Source organism: Miniopterus natalensis, chromosome 7 (assembly GCF_054644295.1).
Source record: "Miniopterus natalensis isolate mMinNat1 chromosome 7, mMinNat1.hap1, whole genome shotgun sequence".
In the NCBI taxonomy this organism is placed as follows: Eukaryota; Metazoa; Chordata; class Mammalia; order Chiroptera; family Miniopteridae; genus Miniopterus; species Miniopterus natalensis.
In genome coordinates this window covers 72,550,420-72,569,636 of record NC_142087.1, presented here as the reverse complement: position 1 = coordinate 72,569,636, position 19,217 = coordinate 72,550,420, and the positions used below count along the sequence as shown (strand labels likewise).

The window sequence follows — 19,217 nt, the reverse complement described above, 5'->3', positions numbered from 1 at the left end:
ATGAAGACATGAAAAGTCAAAATCATAGGCCTCAAAAAAGAATATTCAGGGCAATGTAAGACAAGGAAATTGTCAAGAGTGCCAAAAATGTGCTGTTCATCCAGGTGTGCTTTGTAAGCCCATCTTGTCACCCAGGACCCACTGAGGCACTGCATTTACCCTTGCTAGACCCAACTGGTCACCACACACAATAGCCATAGGGACTAAAGCAATGGGGACACAAGGCCTCTAATCATGAGTCCTTGTTCAATATACAAAGGCAAAGATATCCTGACCTTAAGTCAACACTGCATTCATTCATTCATTCATTCACTCATTCACTCATTCACTAAGCACCCCTCATTGCCAGGCACTGCCCTAGCAACCACTCTGCTCTCCTGGAGCACATACTCTAGTGGAAGGAGACAGATCAGAAACAAATAGGCAGTGTATCAGGTGGTGACAAGTGCTAAGAGAAAATCCAGCAGGGAACAGACAGCTGAGGGGTTCATATTTTGGTTGGGGTGAACAGAGGGCTTCTCTGTATGACATTTGAAGGGGTCTGAATAAAGCACAGGAATAAGTCAGAGGGAGTGCACAGGCCCAGAGGATGGTGCATGCTGTCAGAATGGCCAGGAGGCCTGTGCAAGGCATAGATCCTACAGAACCTTGGAGGTCACTGTAAAAACTCTGCCTTTTACTCTGAGGTACCTGGGGAAACTGAAGGATTCTGAGCAGAGGAGGGCCAGCACCTCAACCACACTTGGGAAGGATTATTGCTGCTCCTGTGTGGATAACAGATAAGAGGAGGAAATAAGACATGCCAGTTAGGACACCAAAGATGAGGGTGGGAGCAGTGGGGGCAGGGCAAGAAGTGGCTGGGTTCTCTCTCCACTCTGAAGGTGGAACTTGTGGACTAGATGGGGACACGGTGGGGGTGGGTTGGGGGGAGGAGCCCACTGCCTTGTGTCCCCATTGCTTTAGTCTCTTAGGTTTTGGACCTAAGTCAAGGGCAGGCAGGTGAGTGCAAAGACAACTGTATTTCTGTGAAGAGTAGAGAACTGGTAATATCAGGGTCCCCTGAAGTTTGTGTTGGGTGTCAGCCAGGGCCCCAGAGGAAGGAGGAGATGGGGGTGGGTCCAGGCGAGGTCACACAGGGCCAGATCTAGGTGTGCATGGCCTGAGTACCTGCACATTTGTTTTGGGTGCTTCGGGTCTTTCAGGGACAGCTGATAGAGGGAAGAGGTGCTGGAAGTCAGGGGAGGGAGAGGGCTCAGTGCTAGCGGGGGGGGGGGGGGGGCACTGGTGGGCAACAGCCATCAGCTGTTGAACTAAAACTAGAACTGGTTTTCCAGGTGTAAGGGGAGTCAGAATCTGACAGTTGGAAGGAAAGGTAAGGACCAAGGAGACAGTGAGAGGGTTAGTGGATGACAGCAAATCCAGGAAGGTAGGCAAGGAGGGGGATGGGCCGGAGTGGCTCAGCCTCGGAACCTTCCACCACTATTCAGGAACAAGAGGCAACATAAATGTTTCATCCCATTTGGGCTCCGAGGCTCAGGATCCCTTGGATAAATCATACTTGATTATTATGTAATAAGAATATTTCTACAGATTCTCACATTTCTCTTCACTACTAGCACTACAGAAGAACTCTCCTGGAGTAGCTGTATTTGCCTTTGTGTCTCCTCTTCGCCTCTAACCTTGCCTCCCAACCCAGCACTCCGGTGCTGGCTGTTCCACTGCCAGTTCTTACTGATTTAACTGCTGGCTGAGTGAGTCTGTAAGCTTTTACTGGTCAGGGCAGCTGTGATCTTTTTGTTTTTTCCCTCTAGCAGCTCAGATTATTTCTTTTTTTTCCCCATGGTGATCTCTTTTAAAATATAGATCAGATCATGCTCTTACTTAAACTCTTCCAATGGCTTCTAATTGCAATTAAAATAAAATCCAAACTACTGACCTTGATGAGGCCCTGCCTGCCTGCCTGTACCATCCCATCAGTTCACACCAGCTACAGTGACTCCTCACTGGCCTTCCATGTGCGATGCTTGTTCTCATCTAAGGACATTTGCCTGCATTGTTCCTTCATGGGATGCACCTCCTCATTGGGGGTCTGACATGTCCCCCAGCATATGCGGAGATGTACAGGCGCCCTTTTATAGCTGTCCCAGTGACGGGGGGTAATATTGGCATTTAGCACTACAGTGCCAGGGATAGTCCCACCCAATGAGCATTCTCCCTTCCAAAATGCCAACCTGGCCTCTGTTGGGGGACATAGCTAGACCTTCCCATGGCTGGGTCATTAGGTGTCTGCTCCCAGGCCATATCCTAACTATCCTCACCAGATCCCACCTATCACCATTTCCTTTTCTTCAGAGCACTCTTACAACCTTAGGTCATTTATCCTGTTATCTGTCTCTGCCTCCGGAATGTCAGGTCCTTGAGGTCTTATCTCAGGGTCTACCTAGGACAATGCCTTGATACATAATAGGTGCTTGGAATGACTGAACAAATGAAAGAATGAACATCTTTTTGGAGGTTATATGAAGCCTCAAAAATACATCTTAAAACAACTTCTAAAAGAAAATAAAAACAATGTACAAATATAATGTTGGGTATATATTTAGTAAAATCAGTTTTGTACTGATTGCTTTTCATTGTTAATCTGAAAAAAATTTGTACATCCAGAATCTCAAAATGAAGTTTAGACAAAGCCCAAATTCATCGGTCCCAAATGAACATGGGGTTCTCTTTAGTTCTGTGACAAGATAGTTGCTCCCTAGGTCAGCTACTTCAACAGCCATAAAAGGGAAAAGTTCTGAAAGTTGATATTAGCGTGTACTGAGAAGCCCCTTACTCACCTGCTCTCCCAGCTCACCCACTTTTTCTTGTAGGAGCATTTCCATGTTCTTCAAAATCATTTCCACCTCTTCTACCTGCTCTTCTGTGTCTTTAAGCTGTTTTTTATGTTCTTTCTACCACAAAAGAAGGTTACACACCAATATTTTACATTTTAAAAAAAGAATCATCTCAGCCTTATTTAGAGTGGAAATTAGCTATAATGTGCAAATTTGACAGTACTGATAACCTTTCATCTGTATAGAGTAATTAAAAATGTTCTGTCACAAACCACAAAACTGTTATTTCCTTTTTTTAGTTCAAGAATTAGCAGACTGCTTTGTCCTAAAAATTTAATTATAAATAACTCCTGAGTTTCCCCAAACATGTTACTAAGTATTTCTAAAGAATTCCTGATTAAACTTCTTTGTTTTGTCAATAATCTATCATAGTTTATCATTATCTTTAGCTTAACATTTTTGCATAATGCTGAAAGGTTATTCTTTGTTAGAATTTATGCTTTACAAACATTACATTTTACCCATCTTTAAAGTTTTGCTCTAATTTTTGTCCTCTGGCTCCTGATCTCCACATCCCTCCTGCCCTGGACTTTTCCTCATGAACTGCGTTGTTCAGGATCGAGTTGTTTTCTCAGGCTTTTAAATTAAACACACAGGGTGCACATGTTCCACAGACAGTACAAGCACTTTAAAAGTGCTAACTCACCGGTGCGTCACAATAATGCTTTGAGGTAGTAGCACTCATATCTGAATTTTACAGATGAGGAACTGGCCCAAGGTCTTCAGTTAATGCTCTGAGCCACTTTGGCCTGCTGCCCTTTAAGGCAGTGACCCTCTTTCTACATCCCTAGATGCCTAATGCAGTGTCTGGCACACAGCAGGCTACGTAAGTCTATCCTGTTACCTTGCTGACCTCTTGTCCCACTGCCCTCCTCCTCCTGAGATCCTTGCTGTTCTTAAACATGCCAAGTACATGCCCACCTCAGGGCCACTGCACATGCTGCTCCTGCTGCCTACAGTCCTCTTTCCCCAGGTAACTGGATGCTTGCTACCTCAACAACCTAAGGCCAGTGTTGGCTCAAGAACTGTCTTCTCTCGCTATCCTATTTAAAACTGCAAAACCTCCCACTCCACAGCACTCACCATCTGACATGCTGTCCACATTACTCATTTTTTACTTTTTGTCTCCCTACCACCACTAGAATATATGGTACAGGAAGGCACAGGTTTTTGCTTGTGTGTCATTTCTGTACCTCCAATACCTAGATCAGTGTGTACCCAGTAAGTAACTTCATTCTTTATGTGCCTTTGGGTGGATTTTTTTCCAGTCTGCATAATGGTTTGAGATTTGTTTAAAAATTAGGTGCATCATTTGGAAACTGGGAGTGTTCATATAAAAATCTAGTTTCTGGCTTTTTGAAATCAGGAGAATTGGAATGCTGAGACTACACAGGCGAGGAGCCACACCCATCGCCTTGCCACAGCCCCTCACTCACCACCTTTCAGGCCCTGTAAGCATTTCCTGTGTGGCCCCTAATATTTAGCCATGGGGCCTACCAGATACTGCAGCCCCCAAGGACAGACTGCGTCTGGGAAGAACTGTGGCCCCCAAGCTGAAGAGACCTTCAGGATCAGCTTGCTCAGTGTTCTCGGAGAGGGAGGGAGACGCCTTCCCCCAGAGCTCGCCGCACCTCCCTAGTACTCCCTCAGCATCTGTTGGGGTCCTCATTATTCACAGTGAAAATCAGGGTCCCGCAGCTTCTGTACAGCCAGTTTTCATGGAGTTAGGGTAACTGTTGGGCCACCTTCCCCTTGGCACGGGGACAGTTTCTGGCTGAGTGACCAGCGATCCAGCCTCACCTTCCCCTTCACCATCAGCTGGAACTCAGGGCCCTTGTCCCCACTCACCTGCTGTGCTTGCAGTGGCCTCCCTTCCTCCTCCTGGAGGCTGCACTCTTGGTGGAGCTGCGGAGCTGCCCGCTGCTCCCATTCCAACAGCTGCTGCAGCTCTGCCAAGCAGCCCAGAGGCGCACACTGCTCCATCTGCTTCTGCAGCTGGTGGATGTCCTGCAAGTGCTGGGCAGGAGTGTCTCTCAGTCTCAGGTTGGCTCCGTCCTGCTGTACCAGGGAAAAGGCCATGACGGCTTTGCTGTGATTGCTAAGAGTTACAGGGTCACTGCCAGACATGAAAGACTGTTTAAGGACACTCTACAGCCCAGCCGGCATGGCTCAGTGGTTGAGCATCGACCTAGGATCCAGGAGATCGCAGTTAGATTCCTGGTCAGGGCACATGCCCGGGTTGTGGGCTCGATCTTCAGTGGGGGGCGTGCAGGAGGCAGCTGATCAATGACTCTGTTATCATTGATGTTTCTATTTCTCCCTCTCCCTTCCTCTCTCTGAAATCAGTAAAAACATTTTAAAAAAGACACCCTACAACTGGAAGGGCAAGTAAGGCACCCTTTCTCCTTTGTGGTCTCTGCATCTGCAGCAAAATGAAGAATTTATAAAGAGCCTATTCGTTGGAATTCTGACAGTAAAACTTGCCATAGAGCCAGAGCTGCACAGTGAGAGGGAAAGTTGTGCCTGTGATTCTCAGAATGATGATGCTGAGACTTCACATTGGATCCACGGGAGGACCATGATATTTTCTATCCAGTTTTGCCTTCCAGCATACCTCACTGCAGTCTGATTACTTAAAAACTAGATAACCTATGCAAGCTGGATATGGTAATAATCCTTTAGGTGGAGAACTTACACTTCCGAGACCTCACTGAGGCCAGGATCACAAGGGTAATTACACACAGCAAATGCAGAAGGAAACTTGGGAGCAGGTGTGGAATGAAGCTCCCCGGCCACAGAGGACTGCACAGAACTCATGGAATTATGTGAGTCATGACTGAACTGCACATCATGTGCCCAGTATTTTTACTAAGCAATTGGGAGGCCAGATCCAAACACCACTTAATTCACTGACTCTGAGGGCTTCATCTAGAATACACACCATTTCCTTGGCCCCTAAAAGAATTGGCCACATTAGCCGTCCTGCACGTCTAAGGCTCCATCGAAAGTCCCACTTAGGAGGGTATCTGAGGTCCTGTTCCCAGGTATATGTCATCAGTTTGGCTCAAATACACTTTTACAAAAATTTTTTTAAAAGTCACACTTCGGGCAGGTCAAAAAGTAGCCACATGGTCAGGAGGAAGGAAGGGTGCTACACAGGTGAGAGGCTGCGAGCCTACAGCCCAGATTCCTTTCAACAGTTACTGTGTCACCTCCCATCTCACAAGGGCCATCTCAGGGGCGACACCATCACTATAACACACAGCTGTTCTCTAGGTCAGGAGTCATCCCAAAGAAATACACGTGTACACGAACAGCTTCCAGGCGGACAGCTGCTGTGCTCTTGGGAGGGAAAGAGGAGGAGGAACAGTGCTGAGACACATCTCCACGAAAAGTAACATCATTTCCCGCTTCGGGTTGTCATTTTGCAGCCACCCCAGCCAGAACCTGAGCCCCATCCCAGTCCCTGTGACTGCGAGTGTCAGAGCACCCATGCATCCCAGTGGCATTCCTACTCTGACCGTGCTCCCCACCACCGATGCACTCTTCCTTTGAACACACTGCCTCACACTCCTCACTGCCACCTTCTACAGCCACCCGTTGTCTGAATCCTGGGGCCTGAGAGCGACCTTTTCTGCAGGGAGGCCGCTGTGGGCTCAGCCTGGGAGTCCCTGCAATCCTACTCTGCAACTATCTACATGTGCAATTAGCCCATAAGCACCCACGAGCTGAATTCTTTCCAGTCCTTTTCATCTCCCTCTTCATGGAAGTGAGATGAAGATAGAGCTGGCCCAGCTCCAGGCTACACAGGCTGCTCTTTCTGCCTATTGAGAACTGGACTCTGAGCCTTCCTCTCATTGACAGGTGGAGTCTGTGCTGTCCCCCACTGAGAGGTGGGCTCTGAGCCCCCACCTTGAATCCAGGCTGCACCAACAGAATGTTGGACTTGGTCACCATCTTTTTAAAAAAACAAGTGCTGGGACTTCCTGGGGCTCCTCCGAGTTACGCCCCTGCCAGTACCTGTCCAACCTACTTGGCTCTGCGACCTCCTAGACCTTCTCTCTCAGAACCATCTATAGATGCACCCGTGATAACACTGACTCCCTCCCACGTATCTCCACACCCATCCTCACCGCAACACACCCAGATGCCTTAACTACTCTGTAGACGCCTGTAATCAGTGTGGTTTTGAGGGGAATCTTCTAAATCACAAATAAGTGGGAAGCAGCTCATGTTGCAGCAGGATTGTTTAAGTAAGGTATCTTCTGCCTGTGACACTGGCTAATTCCTCAGGGTCAAAGGGCACAAACTGTCCAAGGCAATTTCTCAAGAATCCTTTCAGACTTAAAAACAGAAAGGAACCCCCAAATACAGAGGTACCTCTGGGAAAGTGCTTGTTTGCAGTGAGAAAGCTGGCAGTCTACAGGAGCCCCCAACGGCCCTGGAAGGTCCCACACCCAGGTTGACCCCTCTGCTGCCTTAGGCATCTTGCCCTCTCACACCAGGCAACCACAGCCGGCCAAGTCCAGCTGTGGGGCCAAAAGCCAACAGAGGAAACCTGCAAAGAGGCTCAAGTGCCACACTCAAGTGAGGTTGGTACTGGGACTGAAGCCACATGGGTTAGAGACCCCCTTCCATACCATGCTTGGGGTGGCCTCCAAGTGCACCCCACATCTGAGTCCCCACTGGGCTCTCAGTACTCAGGGCCCCTCCTACTGTCACACACCTGTCACTCTCCTCCCTCTTGAGCACCTGGCTCTCCCAGGAAGAACAGGCTATCCACTCTGTGTCCCTCCCTGCACCTCACACTGTCAGGCACCCCGAGGTTTCTGTTTGTTCACAGCCGCGAGCTCCCTGCCACCGTCTTAGCACCTCGTGAGCCTGGCAAGCACTGGGTAAATGCTGGAGCAGGAGAGAGTGGGAGCCAGCAGGTGTGACACACACACAATTTTAGGGCTTTACTGTGTGCATATAAATATGTGTGAGACTGAGGCATGGAGATCCTTACCCATGGGGTCTACTGTGCCCCATGATCTTGACTGTCTTGGATCAGACACCAGCTCTCCTCAGAGGCTACCCTGAAGCTCTCCTCTGGCTCCTTGGTTCTATAAAGGGCACACCCAAAGATATGCTTTCTGGCCTCCTCCTCTCTGGAGTAAACTGAGGCACAGCTCTTCACATGGCCTGCTCAAGGTCAACCGAATTTTGGACTAGGCTTGACTTCAGTCCTGGGCCTGGTAAGTGCCCCACTAGCTGTGCAATTTCAGGCTGGCCCAAAAACTTCTCTGGAATGGACTAGTCCTAGCAAGGCTCTGTCAGCACTGAACTGCATTGACTCTCCTTCCCTGATGGGACCCAGCATCTCAGGTCATCACATACAACTTCCCAGATGGGGCCCAGTGTCTCAGGCCATCATGCACACCTGCCCAGATGGGAACCACTGTCTCAGGCCATCACACATACCTTCCCAGACAGGACCCAGCATCTCAGGCCATCACATACACCCACCTGGTTTTGACTTTCTTCAAGGGTCTCTCTCAGTTGTGACCATGACAGTCTCAGGCTCTGACATTCCTGATTTATGTGTTCAAGTTCAAGTTCGAGTTTTTTAATTTGGTCTCCCTGATTAAAAAAAAAAAAAAAATCAATCTCACAAGTATAAGAAATATCTTAGCAGTTTGATACATGTTTAATGCAGAAACTTCAGAAAATTACAGAAAAGCAAAAATTGCAAAATTTAAATCACCCATGATCCCAGCAGCCCAATGACCACAGGACACTGTGCTGTCATCCTTCCTCTACACGTAGCATTTCTATTGTAAGACTGGTACAGTGTCGTGCTGTGCTTCCCTCCTTATTATATCTTGACCATTTCCCCATGACATTATTATTGGAAAACATGGTTTTAGCAGCTATATCATAATTTACTGACTCGTTCAATAAATTCAAGCAAATTCCAATTTTGTTTTGCTATTACAAATAACACAGCAATGAAAATACATCCAGTTAAAGTCTTTCCACAATACTCAGGTAAAATTCCCATAAGCAGAACCATGAAGTCAGAAAATATTGACATTCTTGAGGTTCTTGATACAGATTTTGCCAAACTGTCCCCCAGAGAGGTTGTACCAATTTACGCTTTTACCATCAGAATGCAATTCCTTTCTGCTACCTTTCCTAGACACCGGGGATTCGCGAAAGCTGCTGAAGTCCACATATTCTCCAGGGCTTGCCTGTTAAGTTCCTCACTTTCACCTGAGGGCAGTGCCTGCCTCTTGGCACTTTGGGGCTGCTCCTGATGCATTTTAGGCTGCTTCTCTAATGTGCCCGCTCCCCCACTGCCCCGGCCACTACTCACCTGCAACTCCTCCCGGTGTCCGGCCTCCTCTAATCTCTGTGTTAGCAGCTGAATGGTGATGCAGTTTTTCTCAGTTTGGGCCTGCTGGGTAGAGGCCTCCTCTCCCAGCTGAAGGACCCTGTGGCTGAGCTGAAACAATTCATCCTTGCATTTCTGACTCTAGAGCGAAGGGGTTGAAACAGACGAAAAAGTTATTTTTTTAAACCAGCAGCTCAATTCAGATTTCAGTGGTTCTCAACTAGGGATGCTTTTGTTTCCCAGAGGACATTTACAATGTCTTGAGACATTTCTGGTTACCACAGCTGGGGAAGGGGGACTGCTACTGGAAGCCAGTAGGTGAGGTACTCAGCACCCTCCAATGCAGAGAATGATCTAGCCCAAATGGCAACAGAGCTCTCTCCCTAGAAAAAACAAGACGTATCTGGACCACCAGAGGTGCCATGAAGACCCAAACCACTGTTCTGAAGACCTTTCATGTTTTCTCATTTCTTCCAGTTATTTCTAACATTATTTGAAGCAATTTGAAGGAAAATCCCCTAAATGTGAGATACATAAATCTCTTCAAAATATCCTATCTTTGTCATTAAACACATAAATGTAGCTTTTGGTAGGGTATAGGCATTGATTAAATTGTGTATTTTGCTTTTTCTAAATCACCACCACCCAGCAGACAGTGGACGCTGAACAAACGCTCACTGAGTGGATGAGCAAACGCACCGAGCTGGAACAGCAACTAGGAAGTGGGACCTGCAGTCTCACCATGGAAATCCCAGTTACTGTCAACAAATTACTTTTCGTGCATATCTTCTTCTAAGCCACAGCTCTGCTTATTTGCTTTTTCCCACAACAGTCAGTTCTTGAGGCCTTGTATCAGCAGCAACGCAGTGTTTCCAGGGGGCCACCCTCGGAGCCAGCTTCAGCACACTTGGCAGAGCACACGCCTCACTCCTTCCCCAGGACTGTGCCAACCACCACATTACTTGCATGTTTTTGAGGGTTTGATAAGCACATAATGGAACCTGTAAGTTGTTGAAACTTCAGATTACTAAAGCTTTGTGAGCCCACGCCTTTCTCCTGTGATGATTTCTCATTTTCTTCTCTGCAAATTGTCACCTTGTCCTTTCCTTAAAAACTCAGACTTGAGGATCAAGAGGTGTTTCCACATCATAAGTTCATGGCAGTTACATCTGGTATAAAGTTCTCTTATGTTTATAACATTTTATTGGAAAAATTAAAAATTTTTATTTTCAATTACAGTTTACATTCAGTATTATTTGTATTTCAGTTGTACAGCATAGTGGTTAGAGGATAATATATTTTACAAAGTATTTCCCCTGATATATCCAGTACCCACCTGGCACCATACAGAGTTATTACATTCTTGACTATATTTCCTGTGCTGTACTTAATCCCTTCACCTTTTTCACCCAGTCCCCCAAATTAAAAGCGTTTGTTTTGCATCCACTATCTGCTGGGTGGTGGTGATTTAGAAAAAGCAAAATACACAATTTAATCAATGCCTATACCCTACAATTCCCCTCCCCTCTGGTACCATAGTCTGTTCTCTGTGTCTATGACTCTCATTTGTTCATTCACATTGTTCTTTAGATCCCACATATAAGTGAAATCATATGGTATTTCTCTTTCCCTGACCTATTTTCTTAGCATAGGTCCATCCACCCTGTTGTAAATGGTAAGATTTGATTCTTTTTTATGGCTAATATTCCATTGTATATATGTAACACAATGTCGCTTATCCACTTGTCTACTGATGGGCACATGGGTTGCTTCCGTATCTTTGCTATTATCAATAACGCTGCAATGAACATATGGGTGTATATATTCTTTTGAATTAGTGCTTTGGATTTCTTTAGATATGTACTCAGAAGTGGAATCGCTGGGTCATACAATTCCATTTTTAATTTTTTGAGAACCCTTCATACTGTTTTCAATAGTGGCTGACAAATCTGCATTATCACAAAGAATACTCGAGGGTTCTCCTTTCTCCACATCCTCACTGACACTTGGTTTACTTATAAGACATTCTGAGATATCTCATTGTGGTTTTAATTTGTATTTCTCTGAAAATTACCAACCTGACCTTCAGTCTTTTCATGTCTCTTGGCCATCTGTATTTCCTCTTGGAAAAGTGTCTCTTCAGGTTCTCAGCTCATTTTAAAATTAAACTTTTTTTTTTGCCCAGCCAGGTGTGGCTCAGTGGTTGAGCGTCAACCTGGGATCCAGGCGATCGGTGTTCGATTCCCGGTCAGGGCACATGCCCGGGTTGCGGGCTTGATCAATGACTCTCTCATCATTGATGTTTCTATCCCTCTCTCCCTCTCCCTCTCCTCTCTCTGAAATCAATAAAGGTATGTTAAAAAAAAAATAAAATTAGACTTTTTTCATGTTGATTGTATGAATTCTTTATAAATTTTGGTTATTATCCCCTTATCACATGTATCATTGGTGAATATGTTCTCCCATTCAGTGGATTTTCTTTTCATTTTTCTGATGGTTTCCTTTGATGTGGAAAAACTTTTTAATTTTATATAGTCCCATTTGTTTATTTTTTTCTTTTCCCTTCCCAAGGTGATATATCAGAAAAAATATTAAGAGAAATGTCAGAGATTTTACTATGTTTTCTTCAAGGAGTTTTTTTATTTTAAGTCTTACATTTAAGCCTCTAATCCATTTTGAGCTCATTCTTGCTTATGCTGTTAGAATGTGGTCTAGTTTCATTCTCTTTTGCATATATTTGCCCAATTTCCAGAACACCATTAATTGAATAGACCACCCTTACCCCACTGTACATTCTTGCCTCCTTTATCAAATATTAGTTGACCATAGAGACGTAGGTGTATTTCTGAGCTCTCTATTCTGTTCCACTGATCTGTGTGTCTGCTTTTATGCCAGTACCATGCTGCTTTGATTACTATGCCCTTATAGCACAGTTTGGTATCAGGCAGCATGATATCTCCAACTTTGGTCTTCTTCCTCAAGATTGGTGTGACTATTTGGGGTCTTTTGTGGTTCCATGTGCATTTTTGGATTATTTCTTCTAGCTCTGTGAAATACTCACTGTATTTTGATAGGAATTGTATTGAATCTACAGATTGCTTTAGGTAATGTGGACATTTTAATGATGTTAATTTTCCCTATCCATTAGCACAGAATATGCTTCCATTTATTTGTATATTTTTCTGTTTCTTTCTTCAGTGTCTTACAATTTTCCAAGCATGGGTGTTTTACCTTCCCGGTAAATTTATTCCAAGGTACTTAATTTTTTCTTCATGAAATTGTAAATGGCATTGTTTTCTTAGTTTCCCTTTCTGATGTTTCATTACTGATGTATAAAAAAGAAACAGATTTCTGAATATTTTGTATTCTGCTACTTCACTGAATTCATTTACCAGTTCTAGTAGATTTTGGTAGAATCTTTGGGGTTCTCTACATACAGTATATCTTGTCATCTAAAAATAATGAGTTTTACTACTTTCTTATAATTTGGATGACTTCTATTTTTCTGTCCGATTGCTGTAGCTAGGACTTCCAGTACCTCTCTTATGTTGAATAACAGAGATGAAAGTGGACATCCCCATCTTGTTCCTGATCTAAAGGGAAACACTTTGTTTTTCCCTGCTGCATATGAAGTTATCTATGGGGTTGTCACATATGGCCTTTATCATGTTGAGGTATGTTCCCTCTATTCTCACTTTGCTGAGACTTTATTATAAATGCGTGCTGATTTTTGTAAACACATTTTCTGCAACTATTGATATGATCATATGATTTTTATCGTTCATTTGGTGTATGTGGTATTTCATGTTGATTTGTAGATACTATACCAACCTTGCATCCCAGGAATAAATCACACTTGATCATGGTGTATGATCTTTTTAATGTATTGCTGAACTGTTTGCTAATATTTTGTTGAGGATATTTGCATCTATGTTCATCAGTGATATTGGCTTATAATTTTCTTTCTTTGTAGTGTTTTTATCTTGAAATTTTTTGAATAGTTTGAGAAGTATACGTGTTAGTTCTTTGAATTTTTTTCTTCTTTGAAAATTCACCTGGAAAGCCATCTGGTCCAGGACTTTTGTGGGAGTTTTTTTATTACTGCTTCAATTTCATGAGTTGTAATCAATGCAATCATATTGTCTGTTTCACCTTCAATTTTGTATGATTGTATGTTTCTAAGAATTTATCCATTTCCTGAGATTGTCCAATTTATTAGCATGTAGTTGTTTGTAACATTTTCTTAGAATCTTTTGTATTTCTGTGTTGTCAGCTATTACTTCTCTTCTTTGATTTCTTATTTATTTGGGCCCTCTCTCTTTTTCTCTTGATGAGTCTGGTTAAAGGTTTATCAATCTTGTTTATCTTCTCAAGAACCAGCTCTTGGTTTCACTGATCTTTTGTATTTTTTTAAGACTATCTTTTATTTCAGCTCTGATCTTTATTATTTCCTTCCTTTTGCTCACTGTAGGTTTTCCTTGTTCTTTTTCTAGTTTTTTTAGGTGTAAGGTTAAATTATTTGATATTTTTCTTCTTTCTTGAGGTAGGCCTGTAATGCTATGAATTTCCCTCTTAGCACTACTTTCGCTGTGTCCCAAAGATTTTAGGTTGCTGTGTTTTAATTTTCATTAATTCCAAGGTATCTTTTAATTTCTTCCTTGATCTCATTGTTAACCCAGTTACCATTTAGTGACAAGTTATTTAGCCTACATGTTTTTGTGTTTTTTTCATATTTTTTTTCTTGTAAATGATTTCTAGTTTCATAACATTATAGTTGGACAAGATGCTTGATATGATTTCAATCTTCTTAAATTTATAGAGAATTGTTTTCTGGCCTAATATGTGGTCTATCCAAGAAAATGTTCCCCATGCACTTGAAAAATATGTATGTTTTGCTGCTTTGAAGTGAAATCCTTGAAAATATCAGTGAAATCTATCTGGTCTAGTGTGACATTTAAAGCTGCTGTTTCCTTACTGATTTTCTGTCTGGAAGATCTATCCATTGATGTCAATGGGGTATTAAAATCCCCTACTATGACTGTATTACTGTCAATCTCTCCTTTTATGTCCATCAAGATTTGCTTTATATATTCAGGTGCTCCTCCTATATTGGGTGGAAAATGTTTTACAAGGGTTCCATCTTCTTGTTGGTTTGATCCCTTTATCATTATGTAATGTCCTCTGTCTCTTCTAATAGTCTTTTTAAAAAGTCTATTTTGTTTTATGTAAGTATTGCTACCCCAGCTTTTTTGTTTCCATTTGCATGAAATATTTTCTCCACCACTTTACTTTCAGTCTCTCTGTATTTTTCATTCTGAGGTGGGTCTCTTGCAGACCTATGGGCCTTGATTTCTTATTCATTCAGCTATCCTTTGTCTTTTTATTGGAGCATTTAATCCACTTACATCTAAAGTAACTTGATAGGTACATATTTGTTGCCATTTTATTTTGTTTATTTTTGGTTTTGATAGTATGTTTATTAATGCTGGGGAAAATGAAACAAAGGAAGAACTTAGGGTAGAAGAAACAACAGGGGAGAGCCTAGACGGGGCTCTGCTTTGGCTCTCTAGAAATGTTATAGGAAAGAAGTGAGCCAAGGCAAGGCTGCCCTTAGCTGACTGGGAAGTGAAGGTCACAGTGATAGAAGTGAGCCTAGGCAGGGCTGCTTTAACTCACTGGGAAGTAAGAGGCTATTTTTATAACTATGTCCCTCTTTTTTTTCTCTTTATTCTTCTTAAAGAAGTCCCATTAACATTTCTTGTAATACTAGGTTGGTGGTAATGAAGTCCTTCTGCTCCCCTCCCCTCCAGGGAAGCTCTTTATTTCTCCTTCAATTATAAATGATAGCCTTGTTGGGCAGAGTAGTCCTGGTTGTAGGTCCTTGCTTTTCATCACTTTGAGTATTTTATGCCAATCCCTTCTGGCCTAAAATGGTTTTGTTGAGAAATCATCTGACAGTCTTATGGGAGCTCCCTTGTAGGTAACTAATTGTTTTTCTCTTGCTGCTTTTAAGATTCTCTGTCTTTAACCTTTGGATTTTAATTATGATGTGTCATGGTGTGGGCCTCTTCAGTTTCATCTTACTTGGGACTCTCTGTGCTTCCTGGACTTGTGTCTTTTACTTTCATCAGGTTAGGAAAGTTTTCAGTCATTATTTCTTCAAATAGGTTCTCAATTCCTGGCTCTCTCTCTTCTCCTTCTGATACTTCTATGATGCAGATGTTGTTACCACTGATGTTGTCCCAGACGTCCCTTAAAGTATATTTACTTGTTAAATTTTTTCTTTTTGCTGTTTTGATTGGGTGTTTTCTGCTATGTGGCCTTGTAGATTGCTTATTCAATACTCCGCTTCATCTAATCTGCAGTTGATTCCTTCTAGTGTATTCTTCACTTCTGACTTAGTCTGTTTTATAATTTTTATCCTTTTATATGCTTGCTGTTTATTGAAGTTCTAAGTTTCTTGAGCATCTTTATAACCATTATTTTGAACTCTGTACCTGGAGGATTGCTTGACTTCTCATTTAGTTCTTTATCTAGGATTTTCTCATGTTCTTTGTTTGGGGTATGTATCTTTCTCTCCCCATTTTTGCCTGCCTCTCTACTGTTTCGCTGTATTAGGTAGTTGTGCTATTTCTCCAATATTGGTATGCTGGCCTTGTGTAGTAGGTGTCTTGCGTGGTTTGGTGGCACAGTCTCCCTGATCACCTGAGCTAAGTGCTACAGGAATATCCCTTATGTGGGTTTTGTGAGCCCTCCTGTTGAGTCTTGATTGCTGTTGGCCCATCTGTGGGGTTGACCCTCAAACTAGCTGACTATGAGGATTGACCCCGACCAGAGCATACAAGCTGCTGTGCAGGGGTTTACCTCACAAAGCAAATCCCCCCTAGCAGGGTCTGGTGCCTGCAGAGACCTCTCTTTGGGAGTGCTGCTTATGAAGCTGAATGAGTCATGCTCTGATGTGGTCTTAAGTCTGCCACCAGATATGTTGCTTCTGGGGCCTTTGGGGAGGAATTCCAGTGCAGGTCAATGTCAGACACTACCTGTGACCGGCCCTGGACTGTTAGATGCTACAAAGCAATTTACAACTCTTGGCTGCTTCGGCTGGGTATAGGTGTACATGGGAGGAACCAAGCTGCATACCAAGGCTGGCTTCCACCAGCATCAAGACCAATGGCAGATCAACAAAAGGCCCAAGTCACCCCAAGAGTCCACCTCTGCCTGCCAGCTGCCTCTTAGGCTCAGTAACTGAATGAACCTCTGGTAGGACATGAGGTAGATTCTCAGGGAGTCATAGGGCAAGGGCGAGTGGTGTTCAACAGACTGATACAAATTCAAACTCAGCCCCTGTGCTGGGTTTGTGGCCACTCAGGAAAAGTTCCCGGGTATACCAAGGCCCTCTGCCACCTACTGGGTGCCTGCAGGCCTCTTTGGTGGGGCAGGGTTTCAGAGAACCATCAGGCTGAAGCTAGCAGAGTTCATCAGCCCTAAACAGACCAAGATTTGGCAGTGTGAAGAAAGGGCTCTGAACAGGAATGGTGACTGTGGCTGAGCTTTCAAGTGAAAAATGACTCCACCCTAGAGCCACACAACTCAGCCTTCCCAATTTTTTTTTTTTTAATCCTTACCCAAGGCTGTTTTTCCCATTGCTTTTCAGAGAGTGGAAGGGGGAGAGAGAGAGAGAGAGAAATATTGATGTGAGAGAGACATAGATTGGTTGCCTCCTGCACGTGCTCTGACCAGGGGCTGGGGATAGGGCCTGCAACCAGGGTATGTGCCCTTGACCAGGATCAAACCCTAGACCCTTTAGTTGCAGGCTGATGCATTAACCACTGAGCCAAACTGACTAAGGCAGCCTCCCCAATTCTCCTCAAGAGCCTTCCTAGAAAGTCTGCACCATGGGCCCAGGCCTGCCATAGCCAGATGATTCCTCTGCAGGGGGTATGCTCTGCAACATACACCCATCAGGAGATCAAAGGTTAGGGCTAGTGAATTTGTTGTGAGGAGGCGGCTCTGGTGAGGCTCATGGGGGGCAAGGGGAATATGACCCTTGTCCCAGAGCCACAGAACTCAGTCTCTGACACCCTAAGTCTACCTAGACCTTTTCTTTTAATGTTTTGTAACATTATTTATTTAATTTATTTTTTAATCCTCAATCGAGGATATTTTTTCCATTGCTTTTTAGAGAGAGTGAAAAAAAAGAAAGAGAGAGAAACATCAACGTGAGAAAGACACATCAACTGACTGCCTCCCACACACACCTCGACCAGGGCCAGGATCGAGCCTACAACCCAGGTACATGCCCTTGCCCAGAATTGAACCTGGAATCCTTCAGCCTGCAGGCCAACGCTCTAACCACTGAGCCAGTCCAACTAGGGCTGCCTGGACCTTCTTAAGAGCCCTCCAAGAAAGTCTACACCATGGGGCCAAGCAGCTAACTCCTACACAGGGCAGGAGCTTGGCAGGGCAGGGCAATGGGGAGCCTGGAGGGTGGGGCTACTGGATACCCCCAGGCTAATGCCATATGGAGGAGAGTGTCTGACCCAGGAAAGATGGCATCTGTGGGCTGTGTAAGAGAGGGGTTCAGCATAGAAACCCCAAAGGCTGTTCATTCAGCTCTCCCCCACAGAGCCACACAATCTGTTGTTTAAGCCCCCAGTGTGTGGTATTTGGTTGTGGCAGACTGAGCAGACTAACAGCGACTGTTCTGAAGAATACACACAGCACTCTGTTCTTCTCCTGCCCTCAAAGTGTTGCCTTGCCAGAGGGGAGCCAACGCAGAAGGCGATCCCCGCTGGCCTTTCTGTCTTAGTATACACCCTCAGAGCAGACAACTAGTAACCCGCCAAATGCTGGCAAGGATATGGAGAAACTGGGTCAAGAATACATTGCTGGTGGAAATGGAAACTGTTACAGCCACTCTGGATAATAGTTTGGTGGTTTCTCATAAAACTTAACATGTAACTATCACACATAGCTCCGTATCTGCACTCTTGGACAATTATCCCAGTGAAATAAAAACTTTTGTTCATACAAAAACCTGCACAGGAATGTTCATAGCTGCATTATTTGGGATAGCCCAAAACTGAAATCAGCCTGGCTATCCTTTAAAACTGGAATGGGGAATGTACGGCCTGAGGGCTGAAATAATTTGGTTTGGCCCTGCCAAGGCAACCACAGGTGGGACTTGAAATTCATTAAGTCTAGGAGCTTTTGTTCATAGCTAATTTTTAAGCTGATAATTTTTTATGGCCCAAGAAGATATAAATATCCAAATGGCCCTTGGCAGAAAAAAGGTTCCCCACCCCTGCTTTAAAAGATGACTGTTAAAGTGTGGGCCATCAATACCTTAGAATACTATTTAACAATAAAAAGAAGCTAACTATGCCACCAGCTGAATAAATGTCCAGGGTTATGATATGTGAGAAAAGCCAGTCCCAAAGATTACATCTATATGATTCCTTTTATATAATATTTTGAAATCACACAATTTTAGAAGCGAAGGAAAGATTCGCGGCCGTCAGGCGCGAGGGGCTGGGGCAGGGGGGCAAGAAGGAGGTGGGTATGGTTACAAAACAATACCATGAAGGTCCCCGTGGAGTTGAACTGTTCAGCATCTTGACTATGGTGGTGGATACATGACCCTACATGGGATCAAACTGTGTAGAAGTTAATACACACACACACCCCCACAAGTAAAACTGGTGAAATTTGAGTGAGATCCATGGATTGTATCAATGTCAATAGCTTGGTTGTGATATCTATAATAGGCTGATTTGTGTCCTCCAAAACTTCATATGTTGAAGCCTCAACCCCCAGTACCTCAGAATGTAACTGTACTATATTTAAAAATAGGGTCTTTATAGAGGTGATTAAGATAAAATGAGGTCATATGATTAGGCCCTAACCCAATATGATGGTATTCTAATAAGAAGAGAGTAAGACAGTCT

General features: G+C 43.9%; 1 protein-coding gene across 2 annotated transcripts in view; it reads right to left on the bottom strand.

The window, feature by feature from the left end:
• The window catches only part of NINL (ninein like), a 128,191-nt gene that overhangs the window by 1,429 nt on the left and 107,545 nt on the right, over positions 1–19,217 (bottom strand). For both annotated transcript variants that reach the window (XM_016219062.2, XM_087819147.1), the window contains 4 exons: positions 9,253–9,411; positions 8,403–8,516; positions 4,743–4,952; positions 2,838–2,951 (listed from right to left, as the gene is read on the bottom strand). In XM_016219062.2, coding sequence (XP_016074548.2) covers positions 2,838–2,951; positions 4,743–4,952; positions 8,403–8,516; positions 9,253–9,411 — 597 coding nt within the window. The remainder of the gene's footprint in view (positions 1–2,837; positions 2,952–4,742; positions 4,953–8,402; positions 8,517–9,252; positions 9,412–19,217) is intronic.